The sequence below is a fragment of the Triplophysa rosa genome, linkage group LG11 (genome assembly GCF_024868665.1).
Source record: "Triplophysa rosa linkage group LG11, Trosa_1v2, whole genome shotgun sequence".
Classification (NCBI taxonomy): Eukaryota; Metazoa; Chordata; class Actinopteri; order Cypriniformes; family Nemacheilidae; genus Triplophysa; species Triplophysa rosa.
This window is the reverse complement of record NC_079900.1, coordinates 13,401,629-13,428,197: the sequence shown is the minus strand read 5'-3', so window position 1 is coordinate 13,428,197 and position 26,569 is coordinate 13,401,629. Positions and strand designations below refer to the sequence as shown.

At 38.7% G+C, this 26,569-nt stretch overlaps 1 protein-coding gene across 1 annotated transcript; it reads right to left on the bottom strand.

Moving 5' to 3' along the window:
• Positions 1 to 4,181: 4,181 nt before the first annotated feature.
• LOC130561278 (heterogeneous nuclear ribonucleoprotein A3-like) lies at positions 4,182 to 7,869 on the bottom strand. The gene is made up of 8 exons (XM_057345490.1): positions 7,701 to 7,869; positions 7,187 to 7,276; positions 7,023 to 7,091; positions 6,840 to 6,899; positions 6,534 to 6,665; positions 5,077 to 5,208; positions 4,803 to 4,864; positions 4,182 to 4,724 (listed from the first exon to the last, which is right to left on the bottom strand). The coding sequence occupies exons 1-7, from the start codon at positions 7,867 to 7,869 to the stop codon at positions 4,821 to 4,823; spliced, it is 696 nt and encodes a 231-aa protein (XP_057201473.1). The 3' UTR covers positions 4,182 to 4,724; positions 4,803 to 4,820.
• Between the last annotated feature and the right edge of the window lie 18,700 nt (positions 7,870 to 26,569).

Here is a 26,569-nt window from a genome sequence, read left to right as displayed (position 1 = left end):
TATGTGTTTCATATCCAGAAATATCCACTCTGTATTTGTAAATCATGAGAACATTAAAATGTGCGTGTGGTAAGGGTAAACTCAACATTGTTGCGAGCACAATGATAGTACTGTAATATCAGTGTTTTAACATTTGTTTTGATCTTTTTGGCAAAAATGCAAAGTTTGTATTGTACAGTATAAAGTCATAAAATGTCCAAATAGGCACCATTTAACGTGGGGCCATTAATACACCAGAAGCTTTATTAAGATTTGCTGCTGATCTGTAAATTCAGAACAGTATAATAAGGCAATTAATTTTGCAATAATTAGAAAATTATGCAAATGTCCTCCTGTAACGAGGAAGGTGGGACGAGAGCCGTGACGGAACGGTGCGAGGCCGGTGACGCGAGTGGTAATGAGTGCCTCGCATCTCTCACGGAGGAGCTACGGAAGCATAAAAGGACGAGCGACAGGAGTGAATGACGAGAGAGGACCAGGCCTGGACATTGTGTTAAGTTTTACTTATGTTTGTGTGGCCGGCAGTTGACCGTGAGGTAGCTGTCGGCCCTTTACTTTCCTTTTGTTGTTGGTTTATTTTATTAAAAGTTTATTTAATGTTCGCCGGTTCCCGCCTCCTTCCTTCCTTACTTTTAACAGTATTACACCTCCCTTTTGTCATGTAACCTGGAGCACATACATAGCTATAAAAATAACTCCTTGAGTTCTGCTCTGCAGTCACAGGCCTATTGGAGAGACTACTGAAACAATCATGTACTTCATGTTATCACTGCTGATATTTTCCACAGCACCCAGTGAGTAATAACAAGCACTATTATACTAGNAAGCAATGGTGTCAAAGATTCACTGAAAAATAAGATCAGTTTCTCAGCTGAATCCTCCAGCAACACAGTTTTGTTAACAGGAAAAAACTTTAACACTGAGGACACAGCTGTGTACAGTATTATTGTGCTCGCTATACACACAATGTCACAAACTACCACAAAACCTGTACAAGAATCTCTCTATTACAGTATTTGTCAATTAAATGAATAGTTGTATTTGGTAATGTAATGAAATACACTGTTTTGATACTTTTTTACCATTTAAAATACTAAATCATCCTTACTATATGACAAAATATAAAAGTTTGGATGTTTACATTCATTGTTCAAAAAATCTCTTGAGCACTGAACACTTAAGGTTGTATTTAGGCCTTTGAAAAACAATTTAATGCATGTAAAGGTAATCTACTACATGCCATGACGTGGTGCCCCCCCAAAATAAATATAAATATATTTTAGACACCAAAAGAGGGCTCCCTTCTCATGTTTAAAAAAATACCAAAAAAACTTGTTTGAACACGCCTACATGAACAAATGCATCAGAAATGCAAAACACATCTTCCATCTTTCCTATATAAATGACTGATAAATCATTTATGACTGACCTAATTATTTAAAAGTGGCTGAAAGGGAAGAGAGAAACGATGTTTTTCCTAACGTTCTTTCTTTTGCTGGTTTCTGTAAACAGTGAGTTTATTTACATACTTACAGAAACATTTAGAAACAGAGTTTGGGATTTGTTCAGAAATTATGATATAAAATATAATCACATTGATTTATATGGTAATTGGATAGATCTGTAAAGCAGTGATATTTTTTGTGTCTGTGTTTAGGAATATACTCTCAGGTTGTGCTCACACAATCTGAACAGCCTGTAACTATGTCTCCGGGTGGATCCATCAAACTAACCTGTGCCTGCAGTGGATTCACTCTGAGTAGCTATAGGATGCACTGGGTCCGTCAGGCACCTGGAAAAGGACTCGAATGGATTATACACTATTATACAGACTCTGACAAAGGCTCAGCTCAGACAGTTCAGGGCAGGTTCACAGCTTCTAAAGACAGCTCGAATTTCTATCTGCATATGAATCAGCTGAAGACTGAAGACACTGCAGTGTATTATTGTGCCAGAAATTCACTTTGATTGAAGTAATACGGCTATTCTTACAAAAACCTAAAAGGGGGAGGAGTATTGAATAGCAATTAAAGATTGAACTTTTTATGTATCTTTGTTGCACTTTTATTTATATTAATGCATTATGTTGTAAACCTTACATATTATATTTTGAAATGCCAAATATGCTTAATGTGCAAACTGCAATATTCTTGGGTTCCAAACTAACTGTAAATTCTAACTTACTAACTGCTATTTTTTATTGTCTGGTTGGTTTTGGCACCCCTCTGTTATAAATATAAAATATAAATTGTTTACATCTTTTAATTACTTTAAATCTAACATAACATAATTTTCATGTCAAATTCTTAAATGTAAATCTAAGAGACTGTTTAATGCAGCTCACAGGGCCATGAATCCATGAATGGTATATCTGCAAGGTATCCTCTTAATTTAGCATTTAAATTTTGCCAGAGATCTCGACGTCAGACATGAAATAACTTACATACATCTAAACGCGGTTTGAAAAAACACGGGCAGTTAGTCCCTTCACGCGTAACGTAGTTGTTTTAACTTTGTTTGTTAGTTAACAGAATGTTTTTATTTCTTATTTACATGGATGGATTTAACAGTGTTTGCATATTATTTACAATAACCGCTTATGGTCACAGAATCGGGAAATATTAGAAATAAACTCTATATTACCAGTTTTTATTCAGAGTTGTCTGCAGAACACAACCCTTTTCATCACACGTTTTTTGTAAAATCAAAGAAACTGTAACAACAACAACAACAACAACAACAGCTAGTAGACTCTACTACTGCATCTGTCGTTGAAACGATGTCGTCTTCAGTGAGCGGACACAGACTGTGAGGAGCGAGCGTTAAATGGAAAACATGGAGTGGAGTATGCAGACCTTTAGCAGTGTATCAGAGAAAGTTTTTTGCAGGGATGTGAATCCTCTTTACTCCACTTCGGCCGCCAAACTGAGGGTGAGGGCCAGGGGCGTAGCAAGCTTTTCAAAAGTGCGGGGGATGGATGTGGTTTGTTTGTTAACAATAAAAACGATGAATACAATGACAGAAGGGTACAAAAGGTATAACATTCAAGATATAAAAAGCTTCCCATTTAAAAGAGTGATACTAGAAAAGTATAAAAAACACACTCGGTGGTAAGCTTGATAGTGACATGGGTCTGACAGGACTGTGACTGCTAAATTTTGCTTGCGCCTTGAAAAGGGGGAGGTATAAAAATAAAAAAACCGCCCACACCAAGCTTTTTCTCTGGTGGTATAAATAATGTAACAATTTACTGTTTTTAAACATTAAAATAAGATACACTTTTCTTTCATAGTTCTTCAACAGGTATGCAAACAATGACATCATTTCTCACTTTTTTCTCCTCAACAGGTACAATCAAACACAACAGGTAAGTAACCACAAAAGTATTCAGCTAATCAACAAACAATGCTCAAAATATCAAAATCAATTGCACTGGCAATAAACCCATAAATACACTGCTTAACAATGACAATTTGTCCCTCCTCCTCGTCAATTCCCTGCCTTCTTCATCACAGTTACTTCATACATTGCATGCCACATACATAACCGAATTTAGCTAGCCGCTGAACAATATCCCAATTAGCAATTAGCATTAGTCTAAAAAACGAAATATAATACAGAAAACACTCGACATGTCAACAAAACATAAACAGAACATCTTTCCAAACACATATCAAGCTTATTTAANAGTAAAATGTGATTGATTTCCGTTATTTCCTCATTTCATTTATGGTCACCACAGGTGGCATTTGAGTTGAATAGATCCCGGCCTTTCTGAGTTCCAATGAGAATGCGGGAGGATACTTATCCATATATTTAGCATTTGTTAATCTTACCCATCCAGAACCGTCGCTGAAAACGCGTCATAAATGCTTTTCAGCCACTTACGGTAGATCAGGAGCTTCTTTTGCCATCTGTAAATTAAGCAGAAGAGTTACTCTTACCTGCTTCTGTTCTTCTGTCTGTCTCAAACCCTCATCGCTCTCACCGCTAGCCTTCCTTCCTTCGCTCGCTCGCTCTCATGAAAACAGACGCTAGCTCTCGAGGCAAACTCCTTTCTCTGAAACAACCTCTCACCTGGTCCGGTCCACGGTCTGTCTGACACGTTTGTATGGTCCACGCGGGCCGGTCCCATAACTTAATCTCATACACAACAGCAGCTGCACTCTCTTCAGACTCAATGACGCACTAAGTGACTTTATTTCAACTGGTTTCCTTTTTATTTGTCAAAATAGTTCAACAATCTAGACGTCTATCTTTACATGTTTACCGTGGTACATGCCCTCTATGGAGTCTACTCTCAATGTTTTAGCATATTTTTTTAACTCAGGATAAACAACACATGTACTCACAATTGAAAAATACAAGAGACACTAACATGACATTCTCCAAATCGTATACTCAAGGCCACAAAATATTGCATAACCAATCATGTAAGACGTCTCTGGCAACAGCGTTTCATAACATTATGTCTTGAAACACTCGCTCACAGAGTCACAAGAGGGGGTAAGCACAAAAAATAAATCGGAACGAGTAAAATCGAGCATGAATGAATATGAAGGGAATGTACATCCACTAACACACAAACACTAGAGAGTCTGTCTACGCTCTCTCACAGCTCATGCGCTGCACTGGCAGATCTTGGCCCCTCCCACTCTCTCTGAGTAATCTGTCCTTTCCTTCCCACTGCACCCATCTGTCCTCATCTCCATCTAACTGTGGATCTGTTGAACAGACACAGGGTAAAGCACATCATTCTGTGTAGCGCTTCTGCCGACACTCCAAGGTGAAGCCCAACTTACCAGAGACGAGCGCGCGGGTTAATATCGCCTGGAGCCGCCTCCACCACCAGACCCATATCCACCTGTTAAATATAACGGAGCAAAACATCAGACCTCGAAGTGTCATCTGGACACACATTTCCAGAACGGCAGCAAGTTTCTAACGCTTCGCGACATCAAACGTTTATATTTATTGGCACTATATGCCACAATAGTGCGTGATTATTTGCGTAACGTGGCAGTACTACGGGTTTTTGCTTGTTGAAAGCCTCACCCAAGAAAAATGGAAAGTTACCTCCGTAAGGTCCAGAGTTTCTTCCTCCAAAGTTATTTCCCTTCATGGGCCCGTAATTGGATTGTTGTCCTCCATAATTCCCAAAGTCATTGTAATTCCCCCCTCCTCCTTCTCCGCCACCACAGAAGTTACCTGAGACACAGGTAAAGATCCCAGTTCAATCACGTGAGTGTAAATAAATGAGTAATAACAGTGATCTTTCATTCTTTTCTTCTGAAAAAAAATCTGTGGAAATACTTTAGAAAAAATAATGCAATATATAAAATAATTCATTTCCATATACTGGAACCAAGTGCTAACATGTTTCAACAGATTTATTTAATAGGGACCATGCATATTCATGAACATTGTTGTGTAAGAATACACCATGTAAATATGCCAGAATTAGTAACAATAACTACTTTTCATCTGCAGTCCCTAGGACTGAAAAGCGGCAATTCCTTGTGTATTGATCAATATTTTGCAATACTGCAACAATGTATTATTCTATTTCATTTTTTTCTGAATTTACTATTTATAGGTATGCGTCTAAGGAAAATTTAAATGATAATTTTTGTTTCATTCTGTGAACTACTAACAACATTTCTGTGAACTACTAACCAAATTTCAAATAAAATATTGTTTATATTTGAGTTTATTTGCAGAAAATGAAAGCTGGAGAAACAGGTGAAGACAACATAAAAGATTTTTATGAGAAAAAAAGCGATAAGCTGTCGTGTCATGCTGTCAGTCTTTCACATTTGCTGTTGGATGACTTTGGCCCAATCCCAATTCTATTTTCTACCCCTTCGCCCCTTGAAACAAAGTGGTACCCTAACCCTAAAGTGCTAAATACAAACACAAGATTGAATGTAACATACATAAAATGAAAAATTGTAATAAAACACCTTATTAATGTCAAAAATTACTTGCTGTACATTTGGGTCTGCTTGATGGAGGGAGCAGCCATGTTGGAAATTTCTCTTAGCCCTTCGTTTGAAGTGAGGTCTCGAAAAATCTTCGTTTGAAGGGCTATCTGGCCCTTCCCCTTACCCCTCCAACCAAAAGAGAATTGAGACACCCCTACCCCTCCACGTGAACGCGCTAAACGGAGGGGTAGGGGAAAGTGTAGGGGTAAGGGCTACAATTGGGCCTTAATGTCACTCCTGAGGTTTGATTTTGTTGAAATTCAACAAACACTGGACTGGAACAGCCACAATACATCTTGAATACATCTAAATTTGGAGTGGTCTCTTATTTTATCTACGGCTATATACAATAAATTGTAAACAATTTAATATATTGATATAATAATATATATAGTAGGCTAAATATAGACATTGACTGTCATCAGGTTACAAAATATTGCATCTGTTGACAAATTTAGGTTTATATTGTTTGTATTTTCTGATTTTGTTGGTCATTCTGCTCTAAGTGTGAAAATAAAACAGATGCAACTTGATCTGTAAAGTACATACCTCCAAAGTTTCCTCTGTCGTTGTAGTTATCATATCCTCCAAAACCTCCTCCGCCTTGGTTACCGTACCCAGGGCCTCCACCATAACCCCCACGGCCACCTCCGTAACCAGGACTGCCACCATAGTTACCACCTAACATCAAACACACAAACACATTCATGCGCAGTCACAAACATGCACGTCAACAACATCTATACGCTTCACATAGACTTATTGATTTTCACACACACACACGAGCTGACGAATAATAACAAATTTGCCACGAATCAGCTGCATATTGCAAACAGACACTTTTTCATTCCCCACCAAATCCGTTGTATCCATCTCCTCCGTAGCCGCCGCGGCCTCCTCCTCCTCCGTACCCTCCTGTAAACCACACAAATGCACCACATTCAATGTGTTCACTGCAGGATCAATTACACCTAAGGTGCTACTGAACAATGTGTGCTTTAGACGGGATCGGATGTACGGTTTCACATGACATCTTACCTCGGCCAAAGTTGCCACCTCCGAAGTTTCCACCTCTGCCCGTGAAGTTACCCCCACCTCCACCACGATCTACACAAAAACCACAGACGATAACCATCTGTGAGCATTCAGATCACTAACAACACGGACTGAAACACGACTCGAACGTGAAAAGCATTACGTACACCTCTGGTTAGAAACGGCCTGCATCTCCTGCTTTGGAAGAGCCTTTCTCACTTCACAGTTATGGGAGTTGATTGTGTGATATTTTTGTGCTGGAAAAAATAAGAATGAGAAGATGACAACGATGAGATTCTACATCTGATCATAATAGCTTTTTTTGGAGAACTGTTTTTTGGGGACCTAGAAACGCAAACTTTACAAAATGAGTTTTAAAATCCCAGTTTTTGCAAATGATCCAATTATCGTCTGGGGTAAAATCCAACATTTTTTGAAAATGTATATTACACGTCTACCGTCAAGTACAAAACTGACGGATGCTTTTGTCATCTTGATTGTTTGTAGTTGTCGCTGTGTAAAAGAATACATATTTGCACAGGCGCGTAGTCTTCCATGATGAAATGACATCATGAGTGAACAGGACCGTTTCGACAATGTTGTCATCTGTACTTTTCAGTACATTTTATTTTGTGTAAACACACGCAAGAACGTGGCTCCTCGACCTGTCGAATAACTCACCAACAATTTTATCCACAGTATCGTGATCGTCGAAGGTGACGAAGCAGAAGCCTCTCTTCTTCCCTGTCGAGCGCTCCTCCATTATATCGATGGTCTCGATCTTTCCATAGCGCTCAAAGTACTCTCTGATGTGATACTCCTCTGTGTCCTCCTTTATTCCACCCACCATATAATTGATAATTTACACTGCTTTCATACTCTTCGATAACGTTTTTATTGTGCATCTTTAAAATACGCGGTTTATTGATTGAATCTCTCCCTGGATTAACTAGAATAAATGAGCAACAAATCTTATAATATCAAAGTTCTTGGGTTTCGTATTCTTTATTGCAAGTCATTGCTGTACCTGAGGAAATCATTCGTGTGGAGCCACCTCTTGAAGAGCACGGCCCGCTGTTTACACGCTCTCAAAGGTCCACTGTAATTTCTGAAGCCTTGAAAAATCACGTACTCACTTTTTAAGTGGCATGTATAGACAGGGGGAGAGTCTCGCGCCTATTCCATCCTAGTCGAGCGTTCACTCGACGACACTAGGCGTAGACACCCGCTCAACATGAAAATCACTGAAAATATATTAGTACGCATCCACCAAGAAAGACGTGTTCATCCTGGGTATGATTTTTTCCCCTTTTTTCTCCCGGATTACCTCTCATAATCTTAAATTAGTAATGATAGCAATACCAGGTGTCTATATAAACCTTACAATAATACCTGTGTGTATTGTGATCATCAGTCTGTATGTCTTGGATGCTGTATAACAAACACTAGCACTCGAAGGCAAGTGCGAAAGTAATGACCACCATTCTTCCATCTGCTCTAACGCTGTATATAAATGAGGCGCTTCGAGTTAAAAATTCTATCTCTTCTGTTTATGTCTCTCAAAAGTTGAGCCACCTAATTATTTAAAAGTGGCTGAAAGGGAAGAGAGAAACGATGTTTTTCCTAACGTTCTTTCTTTTGCTGGTTTCTGTAAACAGTGAGTTTATTTACATACTTACAGAAACATTTAGAAACAGAGTTTGGGATTTGTTCAGAAATTATGATATAAAATATAATCACATTGATTTATATGGTAATTGGATAGATCTGTAAAGCAGTGGTATTTTTTGTGTCTGTGTTTAGGAATCTACTCTCAGGTTGTGCTCACACAATCTGAACAGCCTGTAACTTTGTCTCCGGGTGGATCCATCAAACTAACCTGTGCCTGCAGTGGATTCACTCTGAGTAGCTATAGGATGCACTGGGTCCGTCAGGCACCTGGAAAAGGACTCGAATGGATTATACACTATTATACAGACTCTGACAAAGGCTCAGCTCAGACAGTTCAGGGCAGGTTCACAGCTTCTAAAGACAGCTCGAATTTCTATCTGCATATGAATCAGCTGAAGACTGAAGACACTGCAGTGTATTATTGTGCCAGATATTCACTTTGATTGATGTAATACGGCTATTCTTACAAAAACCTAAAAGGGGGAGGAGTATTGAATAGCAATTAAAGATTGAACTTTTTATGTATCTTTGTTGCACTTTTATTTATATTAATGCATTATGTTGTAAACCTTACATATTATATTTTGAAATGCCAAATATGCTTAATGTGCAAACTGCAATATTCTTGGGTTCCAAACTAACTGTAAATTCTAACTTACTAACTGCTATTTTTTATTGTCTGGTTGGTTTTGGCACCCCTCTGTTATAAATATAAAATATAAATTGTTTACATCTTTTAATTACTTTAAATCTAACATAACATAATTTTCATGTCAAATTCTTAAATGTAAATCTAAGAGACTGTTTAATGCAGCTCACAGGGCCATGAATCCATGAATGGTATATCTGCAAGGTATTGTCTTAATTTAGCATTTAAATTTTGCCAGAGATCTCGACGTCAGACATGAAATAACTTACATCTAAACGCGGTTTGAAAAAACACGGGCAGTTAGTCCCTTCACGCGTAACGTAGTTGTTTTAACTTTGTTTGTTAGTTAACAGAATGTTTTTATTTCTTATTTACATGGATGGATTTAACAGTGTTTGCATATTATTTACAATAACCGCTTATGGTCACAGAACGGGAAATATTAGAAATAAACTCTATATTACCAGTTTTTATTCAGAGTTGTCTGCAGAACACAACCCTTTTCATCACACGTTTTTTGTAAAATCAAAGAAACTGTAACAACAACAACAACAACAACAACAGCTAGTAGACTCTACTACTGCATCTGTCGTTGAAACGATGTCGTCTTCAGTGAGCGGACACAGACTGTGAGGAGCGAGCGTTAAATGGAAAACATGGAGTGGAGTATGCAGACCTTTAGCAGTGTATCAGAGAAAGTTTTTTGCAGGGATGTGAATCCTCTTTACTCCACTTCGGCCGCCAAACTGAGGGTGAGGGCCAGAGGCGTAGCAAGCTTTTCAAAAGTGCGGGGGATGGATGTGGTTTGTTTGTTAACAATAAAAACGATGAATACAATGACAGAAGGGTACAAAAGGTATAACATTCAAGATATAAAAAGCTTCCCATTTAAAAGAGTGATACTAGAAAAGTATAAAAAACACACTCGGTGGTAAGCTTGATAGTGACATGGGTCTGACAGGACTGTGACTGCTAAATTTTGCTTGCGCCTTGAAAAGGGGGAGGTATAAAAATAAAAAAACCGCCCACACCAAGCTTTTTCTCTGGTGGTATAAATAATGTAACAATTTACTGTTTTTAAACATTAAAATAAGATACACTTTTCTTTCATAGTTCTTCAACAGGTATGCAAACAATGACATCATTTCTCACTTTTTTCTCCTCAACAGGTACAATCAAACACAACAGGTAAGAAACCACAAAAGTATTCAGCTAATCAACAAAAAATGCTCAAAATATCAAAATCAATTGCACTGGCAATAAACCCATAAATACACTGCTTAACAATGACAATTTGTCCCTCCTCCTCGTCAATTCCCTGCCTTCTTCATCACAGTTACTTCATACATTGCATGCCACATACATAACCGAATTTAGCTAGCTGCTGAACAATATCCCAATTAGCAATTAGCATTAGTCTAAAAAACGAAATATAATACAGAAAACACTCGACATGTCAACAAAACATAAACAGAACATCTTTCCAAACACATATCAAGCTTATTTAANAAAAAAAATGGAATTTTGTTGCATATAGTCAAATGATTTGAAACAAGCATTTAATAGAGCCATGAATAAACCAATCATACAGACAACCGTTTAAACAAATAGCATGGCTAATGTACATTCAATAAAACATACGCAATGATATAATACAATGTATTTCATATTTTTCCTGTTTTTATGAATTTATTTTCCTTCTATTCACATTTTGTCTCTATTGATTGTTCTACAATGTGTTTTCTGTCCAGTTGTTTTACAACAATGCAAAGTTGTGAAAAGTACTGTATGGAATAATTAGCTGTGTGTTAGGAACAGACCAATAAAAAAGGAGACACATGGCACTTTTTTTCTGTAATTGTGCAACTCTACAGCACCAGTCCTCATTCACTTCCAAACACAATATGAGTAATGACAGAATTTAATTTTTTTTGGTGAGCTTTTTCTTTAAGTTCTGCGGGAAGCATACAAATGCTAAAAGAGAGAGAGAAAAAAGGAAAGAAAAATAAATGGAGACAGAGCTCTCGATGATGAATAGGTTTCAGTCAAGACTAAACTGGGTTTGGCCATGTAATTGCACTGAAGAATCCCCAGGCAGTTGTCAAAGCGACTGAAAACTAAGAACTTAATTTGCATGAATAAAAAATGATTTCACCTTGAAAATGTTATATTCACGTGAGCTTATATTTAATCTGCATCCCCTAGCAGATTGGTTTTTGAGACTGTGTGTAGGTGTGTGTCAAGATTCGGGGTGAGAGACACTGAGATACAAGAACAGAGGACCCAAGTGCAGACAGGAGGTAAGGGGTTAACAAGACTTTAATATTAATAAAACATGGACAAAACAAAAACCCACGATGGGGTAAAATAACCAAGATATAAACAGGAACACGGACTAACTAAACTAGACAGGACTAAAAAATAACATTTACCATATAACTACAAAAGACTAGACTACACTGACAAGACATGAACTCACCCCGAGCAACAGGACACAGCACAATGAACCGACACAAGACAGAGAACACAGGGGCATTAAATAAAGGGACAAATCTAAGGGGAACAGGTGTGGGGCATGAACTAATAAACAACCAGTAACAAGAGATACAAAAGGGCAGGAACACAGACAAGGACCGGAGAGAGTATCGAAGGCCGACAGGGTCAAAATGACTCTCTCCACACATAACAAAGGATCCTGCCGTGATTCTGCAACAAGATCAAGAAAGACATGACAAGATGAGGCAGAATAGCGACAGAACCCCCACCTTAAGGAGCGATATCCTGACGCTCAAAAAGGCACAAACAAGACAAGACAGACTATGACAAAAACCATAACAATACAAGACATGACAAAAACATGATACATAAAAAAAAATCCAAACACTGACATGGTGCCGGCTGGAATGCCAGCTGGACAACACATGGCGCCGGCTGGATGGCCGGCTGGACAGTACATAGTGCCAGCTGGATGGCCGGCTGGACAGTACATAGTGCCGGCTAGATGGCCGGCTGGACAGTACATGGCGCCGGCTGGATGGCCGGCTAGACAGTACATGGTGCCGGCTAGAAGGCCGGCTGGACAGTACGTGGTGCCAGCTAGAAGGCCGGCTGGACAGTACGAGACGCCGGCTGGAAGGCCGGCTGGACAGTACGTGACGCCGGCTGGAAGGCCGGCTGGATGACACATGGCGCCGGCTGGACAGGACATGGCGCCGGCTGGAAGGCCGGCTGGACAGGACATGGCGCCGGCTGGAAGGCCGGCTGGACTGGACATGGCGCCGGCTGGATGGCCGGCTGGACTGGACATGGCGCCGGCTGGATGGCCGGCTGGACAACACGTGGCACCGGCTGGAAGGCCGGCTGGGCTGGACATGGCGCCGGCTGGAGGGCTGGACAACACGTGGCGCCGGCTGGATGGCCGACTGGGAGACTGGCTATCACCGGCTGGGCAGGCCTGGATGTCGACATGACAGGACAGGATGTCGGCGGCTGGGCAGCGCTCTCTGGCAGCTGGGCAGCAAACAAGGACAAAGACAACACACAAACAGAGTCGACTCGACAGGCCTGGGCACCAGCTGGGAGGCCGGCAGGTATCTGCGGTGAGAACAGGACACCGGCGGCCTCAACTCTGGAGGGAGCCCAGCGGTCTCGATCCTGGACGGGGTTCCGGCAGTCTCGACCCCGGAAGGGAGTCCAGCGGTCCCGACTCTGGACTGGAGCCCGGCGGCCTCTGAACATGAACTCTCCCCGAGCAACACGACACAGCACAATGAACCGACACAAGACAGAGAACACAGGGGCATTAAATAAAGGGACAAATCAAAGGGGAACAGGTGTGGGGCATTAACTAATAAACAACCAGTAACAAGAGATACAAAAGGGCGGGATACAGACAAGGACCGGACAAGACAAAGATGACAAACAATGACAAGATGAGGCAGAATCACGACAGGTGTGTGCGTGTGAGTGAGTGTTGGATGGGGGCTGCGCCCTCTGTTGCCCGTGCTGTTGAAGCCAGAAATTCATCCAGCTGTATATGTTGAAGCAAAACTAAAATATTCATGACCAGGTAGACTAACCCTCAGAGCTAGCCAGCTTTACTTATCAAACACATTGACTGGCCGCCACAGTAACTGTAAAAAAACAACAACACAGGAATACCGAACGGTTTCTAAAATGTCTTAACTCTAATAAATAATGAAAAGAAACTGTTTTCATTTTACTCTTTTGATTTTGTCCTTGTGTAAAATCAGTATGTATTGATAAAAGTGCTTGAATGTTAACAGAATATTACATTAAAAAATGAACCAATAAACCATATATTCATACCAGTAGATATTGAAAATGCTACACAACATATCATACAAATTCCCTGAAACGATCTGAAAATTTCTCAGCCTGTACTCAGCTGGGTTATAAAGCTGTGCTTTCCTCCCTACTGTGGTGTAACCATTTATGTTGTGACTGCAAAATCAAAGTCTTTTCGTGAATTACATTAACACTAGCTGAAAGGTCACTGATTGGTCATGCTTTCCAAAAGTATTTTAATTGGTCCAAAAACAAATATGTGTTAAGTACTGTGTGTCTTGGCATACAGAGGATTTTTTAGTCCTATAGGGAACTAGGGAAACATTTCTGTCTCCTAGAATGATTAAAAAAATTCAATAAAACGTTATTATGCATATACTTTATTAGTTTTAAATGTTTTAATTGCATCTCGTTTTAGAACTTGACCAAACCATGATCCACCATGATCAAATTCTGGGTTCAATTTATATGCAGTATTTATGTGAAAAATGTACATACTTTCATGACAAAGGATGAACCCCACAAAGCTGTCATTACAATCCTGACGGCCATTTATAGAATAATTGACTTTTTTATGTATGGAAATGAGTTGTGACAGATACGATATTAAAATTTAAGACAGTTTTGAAGTAGTAATTTGAAACCAACATCAGGGCTCTAGAGTGCGACCGTATTTCTCAATGGTGCGACTAAAAAAAATATGAGGTCGCACCGGTGCGACCAGCCATTCGAGGGAGAAAAAAAGTCTCTGTGACTCTAAAAGTCTCCCTGTGATTAAACAACAGACACACATTAGGCCCATATCGTGGTCTAAACCAATCAGAGAGTGAAGGGCGGACCCCCCTCTGATTGACCGTGGTCCAGATATTCCTGTACGTGTGTGTACCAGAGGTCGCGTTAACCGAAAATTCTCTATCATTGACAGATTTTTTTTTAACCAGTGACGGAAAAATCTGAAGGCCGTTCGTCAATGAGGGCAAAGTGATTTCATTAGAGCGTGATATGCTCGCGAAGGGACGTGCATGTTTTCACCTGTCATTGTTACTGACTAGACATATGTGATGCGATCTGGGAAAACCCGTCGGATGTCGCGCTGGGACACCTATCAAAGTAAACCACATAACATGAAGAATGAAGGAGTATCAATGCACATTTCCCGTCAGTCCTGTGTAAACTACGGCATGCAAAGTTTTTTTATACAATGTTTTCGTGAGATGACAGAGCTCCCCGTCGGCAGCACCAGGAGTTATCCCCGGTCCGCTGCTCATGCGAGCTGGACCGCGATCGCAAAACATACAAGGGATGATCAAAAGTCCAGACACTATGCATGATAAACAATGTAAAACTTGTTTCACTGCTTATTAGTTGTTATCTGTAATGTTTGCTCCTTGTGTAGTGATAATGGCAGAGCTCTCATTCTTTAAGTGTGCCCGCACCATTTTCCTTACTTTCGTTTTATTCAAACGGTTTTGTACAGTATTTTTATAGACTCAAGCAAGTACAGAGTGATGACGTCACGAACATACTAATTACCACGTAAAGCCACCTTGCACCATAGTGACGGGTAATAATAGATTATGACGGATTTTTTACGAGCCTGTCAGTCAAAATGATGGACAATAAAAAGTCTAGCGCAACCTCTGGTGTGTTCGTGTGAAAATGCGTGTGCTGCAGTCAGACAGAGAGGTGAGGAGCCTATAGGCCCGTCAGTTAAACAGAGTGTATGTAGCCGCGGATGATGAGAGAAGATGAAAAGAACGATTGACAACTTTTTTGTGAATAATGTTAAGTTAAGGCCTGATCCGTCCGAAAATCATAAGCAATGCTCTGACACGGAGCCATCAACCTCCCAGGTTATGTCAGGCCCTGGTCCATTTATCTTGAGATGTTTTAAGTTTAAATTTCAGTTCAGTGAAGCACTTTAAGCACCAACACTTTTTCAGTAAGTTACCTTTCTTGCACACACAAGTCCTACAGTATAGTTACTGAGATATAGTCACACTCATTTTGACAGCACTGCATAATTNAGCTGGCATTAGCGGATAAGTTAACATTGGCATATAAAATGTTCGTGCTTGCCTTTGTAATGAGTTTCAGGGTGACTCGCCTGCAGTCGCGCTTCAAGTTTGTGGTGCTTTACCAGCGATTGTGAAGGAAAATAAGACACTTTGTAAATTCCGCTTGGAGACACTACATCGGTGCTGCTTCTTTATCCAGAGACTTCTCTCTACCGCTTATGAGATAAGCAGCACATGGGCGCAAGATGATGCCCGCCAGGTCGGACAAGAATATTTACATCTCGTTTTTATAAGTTGACAAAAATGTCAGTATTTTTTATTACAGTTTTCGTTATCAGGCATTCATTTTTATGTTGTTATCGTCTCGTTTTAGTCAGTGAAAACATGTCGTTAACGAATAATATTCGTCATTTTTCGTCAAAGAAATTAATACTGATGTAAACTATTTAAAGTTAATCATCCATTATCATATCTGCTCCACTTAAATGGTCTGGACAGGAGCTACTAAAGTAAGACTTTACTACATTTTATTCGTTTATAGCCTAACTATATATAAACACGCGTCTTCCAGATGCGTCGCGTGGACATAATAATGCTGACTTTGTGTGTTTAGAGATTAATTGTTGTGACATTTGCTGCAGAACATAATGGATTGGGAATGAGAAAAATGTGGTATATGATGCTGTCATGTGGGGTAGTAAAGGAAGAATGCATGAAATGTTCTACCAAAGTGACTTAAGTTTTTTGAGTCACGAGTCCAAGTCAAGTGGAGTCGCAATTCTCTGTTTTTGCAACTTAAATGCGACTCGAGTCCAAATCTCGGACTCGAGTTTCCATCTGCTATGGTGTGATACTTTGTATAAACATACAATTTAAGGAAGGTGTGTTCCAAATCATAATTCAGTCATCATGACATTGTCATTTAAATGTAACATGATTTGCATAAAACACCAAAACAATGGAAGGTAATAAGCAATCCACTGAAAAAGTAACTGAAGAACTCAACAAAATATATTCTGTATGATGCCGTAGAATGTGTTCCAGCTTATTACTAGGTGACAGCTTTTCTCTTGTTTTACAAGTATGCAGTCAATAACTTTTATATGTACTGTGTGCTTTTAGATAAAAGATTCCTAATTGAATATTGAATTAGTCAAACTAAGTCACTGTACACTTTGGAATTGACAGCAAAAACACATTTGGATATCAACGATAATGGACAAATAGCTTACATTGCCAGACTAACAAACAACTTTATCATCTCTAGAGACTTCCACCAAGAAAACAGTGCAGTAATAAAGTTTGCAAACTGAGGAAACAGCTGTCCATCTCTGTGCATGTTACATATATGGTTACAAAAACAAACACTATACAGGCATGAGATATGAGAAGTTTGCCATGGATATATAGATCATATGACACTGACAAAAATGTTAACCTAAAATGTGCTTCATGTGTTAAGATTTAAATTAAATAATTGTATTGAAGTCAAAAATATAATTGGCATTACTTAATCTGATACAGCAACAAAAATGAAATTTGTGAGGTAAATTTGTGAGATTTGTCTGTCCATATCCAGATTTTCTGGGCCAACCGGGCCAAGAAAGATTGTGCTGGTCAATCAGCTTTAGGTTTTGTGGTTCACCGGCTGGTCTATAGTGCGCAAAAAAGGGGGCTGGGCCAGCATGAATATTAAGGCAGGCTTAAGCTGGCCTTTCTAAGCAGGCACACTCTATTTTTTCTTTTTGCAAAGCTGATGTTTCAATGCAAATGAATTTAACATCCTTGTCATATTAACAAACCTACAGACACCTTTTAAGTGAACTCTTTTTCATCTTTTATGAGGTGAATCACACATTTAGCCTTGATTTAAATCATGGTCACTTTATATCTCTTGCTGTTGACGGCTACTATGTCTTGTAAGTATATTCTCTACATAAATCAAACTGTATCTGACAGCGTAAATAAAAACATAATAATCACAATTTGTGTTTATAAACAGGTATTGACTCACAGGTTGTGCTTACACAGTCTGAACAACCAGTAGTTGTGGCTCCAGGTCATTCCAACAAACTGAACTGTGCCTGCAGTGGGTTTTCTGTTCAGAGAACAAACATGTTCTGGATCCGTCAGGCACCTGGGAAAGGATTGGAATGGATCATTTATTATTATTCAGATACGGACAAGAGCTCGGCTTCAGCAGTTCAAGGCAGATTCACAGCATCTAAAGACAGTGCAAATTTCTATCTGCATATGAATCAGCTGAAGACTGAAGACACTGCAGTGTATTATTGTGCTAGAGGATCACAGTGTAAACTCTAATACACGCAGCTGTTCCAAAACCATGAAGTACAGTATGAGGAGTCATGAGAATTGTTGCATTTTTAGGGTTAGATGGTTAGATGCAGAAAACGGGGTCAATGCCACTGAAGTAATATAAGGACTTTCTGCAAATTATTTAAAGCTTTAAACATGTTTAGTTTACTTGAAATGCAAAAACAGGTCACTATTTTATGTAAATGTAAGATATATTAATTCATTATTTTATTTAATACTTTATTTAATGCTCATTTTACTGCATGTAGCCTACATTCACTTTATTATACAACCAGTAATGCACTGAACACATCTTTTATACTGCATTATATTTGTCATTTTTACATGAAGTGGGGCTTCATCACAGTGATATGTTCACTTAATAAATTAATCATGCAATTGTTTAATTTGTTAGTAAGGAATTATTTAAACTTTGAAAAAAAGAATTGGGATGAATGTAAAAATATTGGTGTTATGAATGATAATAAAAATATAATAAAATTCATAACTCCTTAACAATAGTTTCCCACATGGGGGCACACTGCTAAAATAAACCATTACTGAGTCAGTCATTAGTCAATTTAAACCAATCATTGTCCTGGGCCTTTCCTCCACCAATCCAACACCTTATTTGATTGCATTTTTATATTTTATTCTCATTTAGTTTCCAATAGTTCAGAATTAGTTTTTAGTAGTTTAGAAAATGGTTTAGATTAAGTTTCTAATATCCTGCATTTGTAAAGCACGTTGAAACTTAAAAAAGCAATCTAATTTAATTTTAAATTTTTTAAATTTAATTTTATCAGCGTTACATAAATGACTCCTTTATATATGTATATTATTACAGTGTCTGTGTATTTTTAATTTGAAGCAGTTTTTATGAGGATTGTAAAATAAATCCTGATCAGGTCAAGTCAGTGTGAATATGGAGTTTATCACAATGCATAATGCAATGCACAAGCAGCTTCACAAATACTGCATATTCAATTAAATGTATTAATTCTTAGTTAACAAAATAGGACGTCTGAAGGCTAGTGTTAGGCGATATTCAATATAATCAGATCGTTCTATCGCCAGCCTGTGGATCGCCGATACACGATAGTATCGAGGGGCGGGGCAATTACGCATTTATCTAAGCTGGATTTGTGGACAAAAACAGAAGCTTATGTGTCTAGAAAATGCTCATGTGTGACTGCAATTAGCATTCTATCAGAGTTTAAATTCAGTGCAGTTGGCAACATTGTTACTTACCACCGCAACCTTTTAAACAAGAGAAAATAAACTATTGCTATACAGTAAGTCAATATCATTCATCCAAATGCGTCATTGATGCGCTGTTATTACTTGATGGCCAAACGGGAACAACTCGTGCGGTGGTTTTAAACCCTCACGCGCATAGCAATTCCAGCGAGGAAAAGCCCGAGCCGCGAGCATCACAAGCTCTCTCGTGCACTGAAAACTCAAAGCTCGCACATTATAAACTCTCTGGCGCGAGGAAAAGTCTGAGCCGCGCGCATCACTATGGGAGGCAAATCCTGCCAAATTTAAATAAATAAATTAAACGATGAAAATGAAAACCAGATTAGCAATTTCATTATACACAACTGCGTGCACAATATGTGCCAAAATGAAAAATAAAATGAAATTATTTTATTTTCATTTTCATTTTTACACTGACAATGCGTTGCCCCTGTCAAATTGAAAAAGAAAATGCAATTGGTGATTTGACATTTCATTTTCACTAAAATCTCGAGGCAAGACTGCCAATTTGAAAATGAAAAGGCAAATGTGAAAAATAAATTGTAAAAACATTTTTTACAAAGGTTTTATTAATGTTCACGCAATAATACTGACACAATTCAAATTAAAATGTAAACTTTGATTTTCATTTTATTTTATTTTCTCTTCTCTTTTTTTTCATTTTCGTTTTCATTTTCTTTTTCTTGTTCACAGTCATGCAAATTACATGTTAATTAGTGGGTGTGGACGAGCGTCTGCATTACTGGGAACGCCCACAAAAAACGTCATATCCGTTTATTCGAACGAACGTGTGTAGACCTTGTCAGGCGCTTGGCCTTAGCGCTTTGTAATGATGACGATGACTGTGCCTGGTGCAATACCGAAAATTGTTGTGTGGTGTTCTGCATCTCTGATAAGTTAACAGACGAACAAACTAAAGCATTGGAGAGCCCGTATCTCTAGCGTGCCCTGAAACATGCCGGAGCGCGATTGTCCCCACTCCGCCGCTGACCTGCTCTTACACTGTACATTACCATCCGCACCCGAGCACGCTATCATCATTACACTGTGACTGCTTTTAAGAAAACATAAACAAAGCGATCTTTCTCAGCACAATAGAATCCATCGTAATGTTCGGTTTGAGGTTGATAAGATGTGTTTAACCTCAGCGCGCGGTGCGCAGACCAATTCGCTTATGGTATCACAAGAGCGGCTCATATGTGTTTAAATCAGCCCCGCGTACTTCATTCATTATGATTATGAGCCAATCGTTATACAAGTGCTGCACTATGTTATTAATGCATGTTTTAAATGATGCGCCTGTTTAAATTCCTTGAAGTTCAGCTGTCATACCAAAAACATCTAATACCTACAACACTTATAAGTGCAGGCCTGTGTCACCGCGCCGTGGGACAAAAAAAAAACATTCGAATCAATTAATAGTGCTGTGCGGAGTGGGGACAATCGCGCTCCGGCATGTTTCAGGGCACGCTAGAGATACGGGCTCTCCAATGCTTTAGTTTGTTCGTCTGTTAACTTATCAGAGATGCAGACACCACACAACAATTTCGGTATTGCACCAGGCACAGTCATCGTCATCATTACAAAGCGCTAAGGCCAAGCGCCTGACAAGGTCTACACACGTTCGTTCGAATAAACGGATATGACGTTTTTGTGGGCGTTCCCAGTAATGCAGACGCTCGTCCACACCCACTAATTAACATGTAATTTGCATGACTGTGAACAAGAAAAAAAAATGAAAACGAAAACGAAAATGAAAACGAAAATGAAATAAAAGAGAAGAGAAAATAAAATAAAATGAAAATCAAAGTTTACATTTTAATTTGAATTGTGTCAGTATTATTGCGTGAACATTAATAAAACCTTTGTAAAAAATGTTTTTACAATTTATTTTTCACATTTGCCTTTTCATTTTCAAATTGGCAGTCTTGCCTCGAGATTTTAGTGAAAATGAAATGTCAAATCACCAATTGTATTTTCTTTTTCAATTTGACAGGGACAACGCATTGTCAGTGTAAAAATGAAAATGAAAATAAAATAATTTCATTTTATTTTTCATTTTGGCACATATTGTGCACGAAGTTGTGTATAATGAAATTGCTAATCTGGTTTTCATTTTCATCGTTTAATTTATTTATTTAAATTTGGCAGGATTTGCCTCCCATACATCACAAGCTCTCTCGTGCACTGAAAACTCAAAGCTCGCACATTATAAACTCTCTCTGGCGCGAGGAAAAGTCCGAGCCGCGCGCATCACAAGCTCTCTCGTGCACTGAAAACTCAAAGACCGCACATTATAAACTCTCTCTGGTGTGAGCTTTCGTGCATGAAGAAATGTGCAATGCGCGTTTGTAATACTGATTTGCAACCAGGCCCGGATTAAGAACTCAGAGGCCCCTGGGCACAAGTGTCTTATGGACCCCCCCCCCGTACACACACATGCGCACAATAAAGTTTTAATTAAGCCTATATACTATGTGTATGAAACACCTCGATGTTTCAGGATTACAGGATTACATTGACAAGTTACAAACTATGATCACAACCTGAAGGACAATATCAACACCTGTACACATCCTCCATCATACAGGATTTACAACAAGATTGCAACAAGGCCTTCCTGGATCAGCAACAACAATATTAAGACCTTTCCCTGCATAGTGTAACTCACTGGCATATTCAAGCACACACTACCACACCTCAACCTTTTAATTCAGTTCTATCAGATTCTTCCATAATTCAACAGAAACATGCCAGATTCACAAAACTGTTCTTAAGAGAAAATATAAGAACTTTCTTAAGATAAATTACAGAAAGTTCTTAAAAATATTCTTAAATGCAATTCTAAAATATTTCCATCTTCATTTTTTCAAAGACTAAACGGGCAGGGCAGTCTTTGTCAATGATTATAGCCTACTACAAGAGTAATTTGTCCATTTGTTAAACTTTATTTGTGTAACAAGCACCTCTCCACTCACGTTATTATGTAAGCGTGTAATGTGTTATAGTAAACGACATTAACAAGTATTATAAGTATTCTTTAGCATATATACAGTATTATGACATCATCATATTTATTTTTTAAACATTTTGCAATGTATGTAAAAGCACTGTGGATTATCTAATAATGAAGGCTAAATATTGGTAAAGTAAGGCAGTTACTGATCAACATTATATCAATATAAAATAATTCACAATTGGCAAGGAAACACCACCAAATAAATGTAAAATCCCTCTAATCTTTTAAGATTTAAGACAGCCGCGAGGGTAGCCTACATCAACTCATTATATTTACAACAATAAAATCGTTCTCATTGACATATTTTCAGTTTCTGTTGTCAGTTCATGACGTGACATCATCTAACAACTCACAATAAAAAGCGGTGATTTCGACTATTTGTTCTTTCACACAGCCTCATGGTAACCATATATTTACCGACGAACTTTGTTCATATTTATATATCCAAACAGTCGATAAAAGTAGCCGGGTTTCCATCACTCTGGTTTTATTCGCATTTTGAAGTTTCGCATCAGACACGAGTGATGGAAACGCCAAATTTCGAATTAAAAACCCTTAATTCGCAAAAACGTTTTTACGCTCGCTTGAGGTGGTTTTTCATTTTTGCGAAAAAGGGTTAATGCGAATAATAGGAGATGGAAACGCATTTGCCGAATAAATTCCACCAAAAAGTCACGTAACTGCACTATGAGACGGCCGGTGTAACCTGACTAACCAGACTACTGATCTTGTGACACAGCATCAGAAATGTTGAGATGGTTATTCTTAAACGCCGGAGCAAAGTCGTCAAGTATTTCTGTAATTGCCTCTTAGAACTATCACGACTATGTTTCCCGAACAGCAGGCATCCACAAAAGCACCGCATTTATTGAGTTTTCTAATCGTCTGTTTGCGCAAGTATTATTCTATATGAAAACTATTATATTCAGTGGCTTCTCTTACTTTTCTTACTGATATTTAGTGCCAGTTTATTAGGAAGTGACGGTTGACTAGTTGGATGGAAAGGTGCTTATTCGCAAATGTTTTATGCGATATTCCAATTTTGCGCATAAGCTAAATTGGCAACTTTGGATGGAAACCCGGCTAGTGACAGGTTGTTGGAAACGCTGTTTTGTACTCATTTTATTCGCGAGTTACCTGTCGTACGGTGCTGCTTCTTCCTGCCGGGAAAGAGAGACCTCGCGCTCGCGGGGCAGCACTGGCGATATTTTCCCACTGAATGAAAGCTAAGGTTTATCCAAGAAGTCGCTAGATTTGTCGCTATGCGCTTCTTCTAAACAAAAGCCGCTGGAGGGCTCGTAAAAGTGATTAAATCAAAAGACAGACTTCCTAATTTAGAAACACTGTTTTGTGTGTGCACCTCCATGTGCGCGGGAGAGAGAAGCGCACGGCAGAATGAATATGGCGTAAACGCTGTTATGTGAAAATGTTTTCCCTTGCCTGGGCCCCAAGCGCGCATGGGCCCCTGGGCCTGTGCCCATAATGCCCATAGGATAATCCGGCCCTGTTTGCAACATATATTGGCAAACAGCCAACTATCGTCTAGGGAATCAGCTATCACTGATAGGTCTGAGGATCGTCGATACACGATAGTATCGTCTATCGGAACAACCCTAAGGCTGAGGCACCTTCATTTATTGCAGCTATGCCCTAACCTAACAGATAGGCCATATTTTAATAGGTGGGATTATGCAAATGCATCATCCTCAAGCATTTATAGTCCCATAATCATTTAAGCATCTCCGTATATACTGCAGTTAAGTTTCTCCATCATTTTAAATTATAATAATATGGAGCAAAAAATCTTGGGATGTACAGTAATATTACTGGCAGCTCGAAGTATGTTTGTAGTTTTAAGGTTTGGGTTGTAAATTGACTCTAAATGAATCACATTGTTGCATTTTATCTTGTTTAAATGTTTCGATTTTAAAGATTGTTGGTGTCAGTCACTGATTCAGTCAGACCTGTCATCATTGAACCTGGAAAATCACACGCATTGACATGAACAGCCTCTGGGTTAGACTTCCATTAGCTACTGGATGGGATGGAACAGACTAGCATCTGAAAAAGGGCTGGAATAGGTTGCCACAATTACTCATGACAGTGCTAGCAAATATTACTCCAGTGCTGTTAAAGGAAGGTTCTTTGTCTCCAGAGACAACAGTAAGAAGCAGGTGTGTATCTGCATTTGAGCAACCTGCGGAATGAAAACACTGTGGTGTATTAGTGTGCCAGAGACAAAAGAGATTGCAGTGCTGCGCAAAAACCAGTCCAGGCAGTTTGAATAAACCTTTACATGACAAAGTAATCAATGAGCCTGTATTTTTTACTTCCACACAACCATAAACTGAAATTATTGCTCTGAAATATTGAAAAAGCATGGCCTGTTAATGTAAAGGTAAATGAGATAAGACATCACCTTATAAATGACAATACTCTTAACAGATTGACTGATAAAAGGCAAACTATGTCATCAAATTCCCCCCAAAAAAACTAGCAGGTTAAAATACTCTAAAGTTAAATGCATCACAACTGATTTATTTTAGGATTTAAATAAAGCAATTTTGTATATTAGCTTTCGCTTTAGATGTAATTTTATTGTACATTGAACAAACATTTTGCTTTAGGTTCATCATGCAGACATATTTGTCAGGTTTGGTAAGGCAGAACCCAGGCGCAGGCAGACGAAGGATTAACAGAAAAACTTTAATATAAAATAAACACCCACGATGGGGAAAACATGAATAACAAGAAAGCAAACCAAAACTCCACACAAGGGGGACAAAACAATGTTCAAAAATCAATTAATAAGTCCAAAACACGACTAGGGAATTGCAGACAGGAACAGGTTAATCCACAGACGACACGACGCAGATACACGAGAAAGGCATACAACGAACCGACAATGGATAGTGAAACAAGGGAGTTTATATGGAGAACACTAACTAGGGAATAATGACAAATGGGGGTGATGGGCAGGTGACGGGAATCAAACACTAAGGGAAACTAACGGGAAGATTACACGGGGCAGGTGAGGGGAATGAAACACTAATGGGACCCTAACGGAGAAACAAGGGGGCGGGGCCAAGACACGAGACACCGGAGAGAATGTATGACAAGTCAAAACAAAACAATGCCATGCTCCTCTCCACATTAAACACATGGGTCTGTCATGATCCTGCCACAAGACTCGAAAATCATGACAAGAAGAGTCAGGACCATGACACATATTATAACTGAACTGAACTGCTCATACTGTAATACAAGTGAACACCCAATAAAGCTGTTTACATTTAAAAAAAAATGTCTCTGTTGTCAAGACAGGAAACAAGTATAAAAACACACTACCCATGATACTACATGTTAACAATGATTCACTTGTTAAACACTATTTAAATTATATCCTGATTTATTCTGCAACATCGTATGACAAAGTCACCATACATCTACATTAAAGAGTGGTGGGTATTTTCCCATGTAGTGCACTGCCTCCGCCAACAAACTATGTGCACATAGATGTAACGTTACTATGTTCATGTTCGTGTACCCAAACAGTCAGTAACAGTGACAGATGCTTAAATTCTGTGTTGTTCTCGTTGATGAATCGTCGAGTTTCAGTCAACTGAATGTTTAGCTTATCCACCGCGCACCAGTGGCGGTTCTAGACTACTGTAATTGGGGGGGCACACTAACATGTGTCATGATTAATTTTCAGTCATTTTTCACTGTCATGTATTACTGTTTTCTCTAAGTAAACTAATAAGCTAATAAAACAAGTTCAGCTCAAATTAATGTTCCATGGTCATTTATTTCACAACACATTGTATATAGTAAAAATAACAATGACAACAATAATAACATTTAGGCACTTTTCTGCATCTTAAATATACATACATAAATGAAAAACTACACACAAACAAGATATCCAAAAATCAACTTAAGCAGTCATCTAAACATGAGTCACATTATCAGGTATTTCCTTTACACAAAGAAAAAAAACATGAATTTCAAAATTTTCACATGTGATATATGTGGTTTTGGCACACTTTCATGTGACTGCCATGTTAACTAAATACTCATGTAAAAACTCATGTTTTTCACATGGAATTTCAGGGTTACAAAAGTTGTCTCTCTGCACAACTAAATCACCTTGCTGATGGGTCCTCTGTTCTATTGGACTTTCTTCATTCTCTAAGCTTTTGTGCATTTCTGATTCTGACTCTTTTTCAGAAGCATCTTCTTTCTCCAGCCTTGACTGACTATTATCTTTAGTTTTCTTATTAAAAAAGGACATTATGTCCTTAGAATT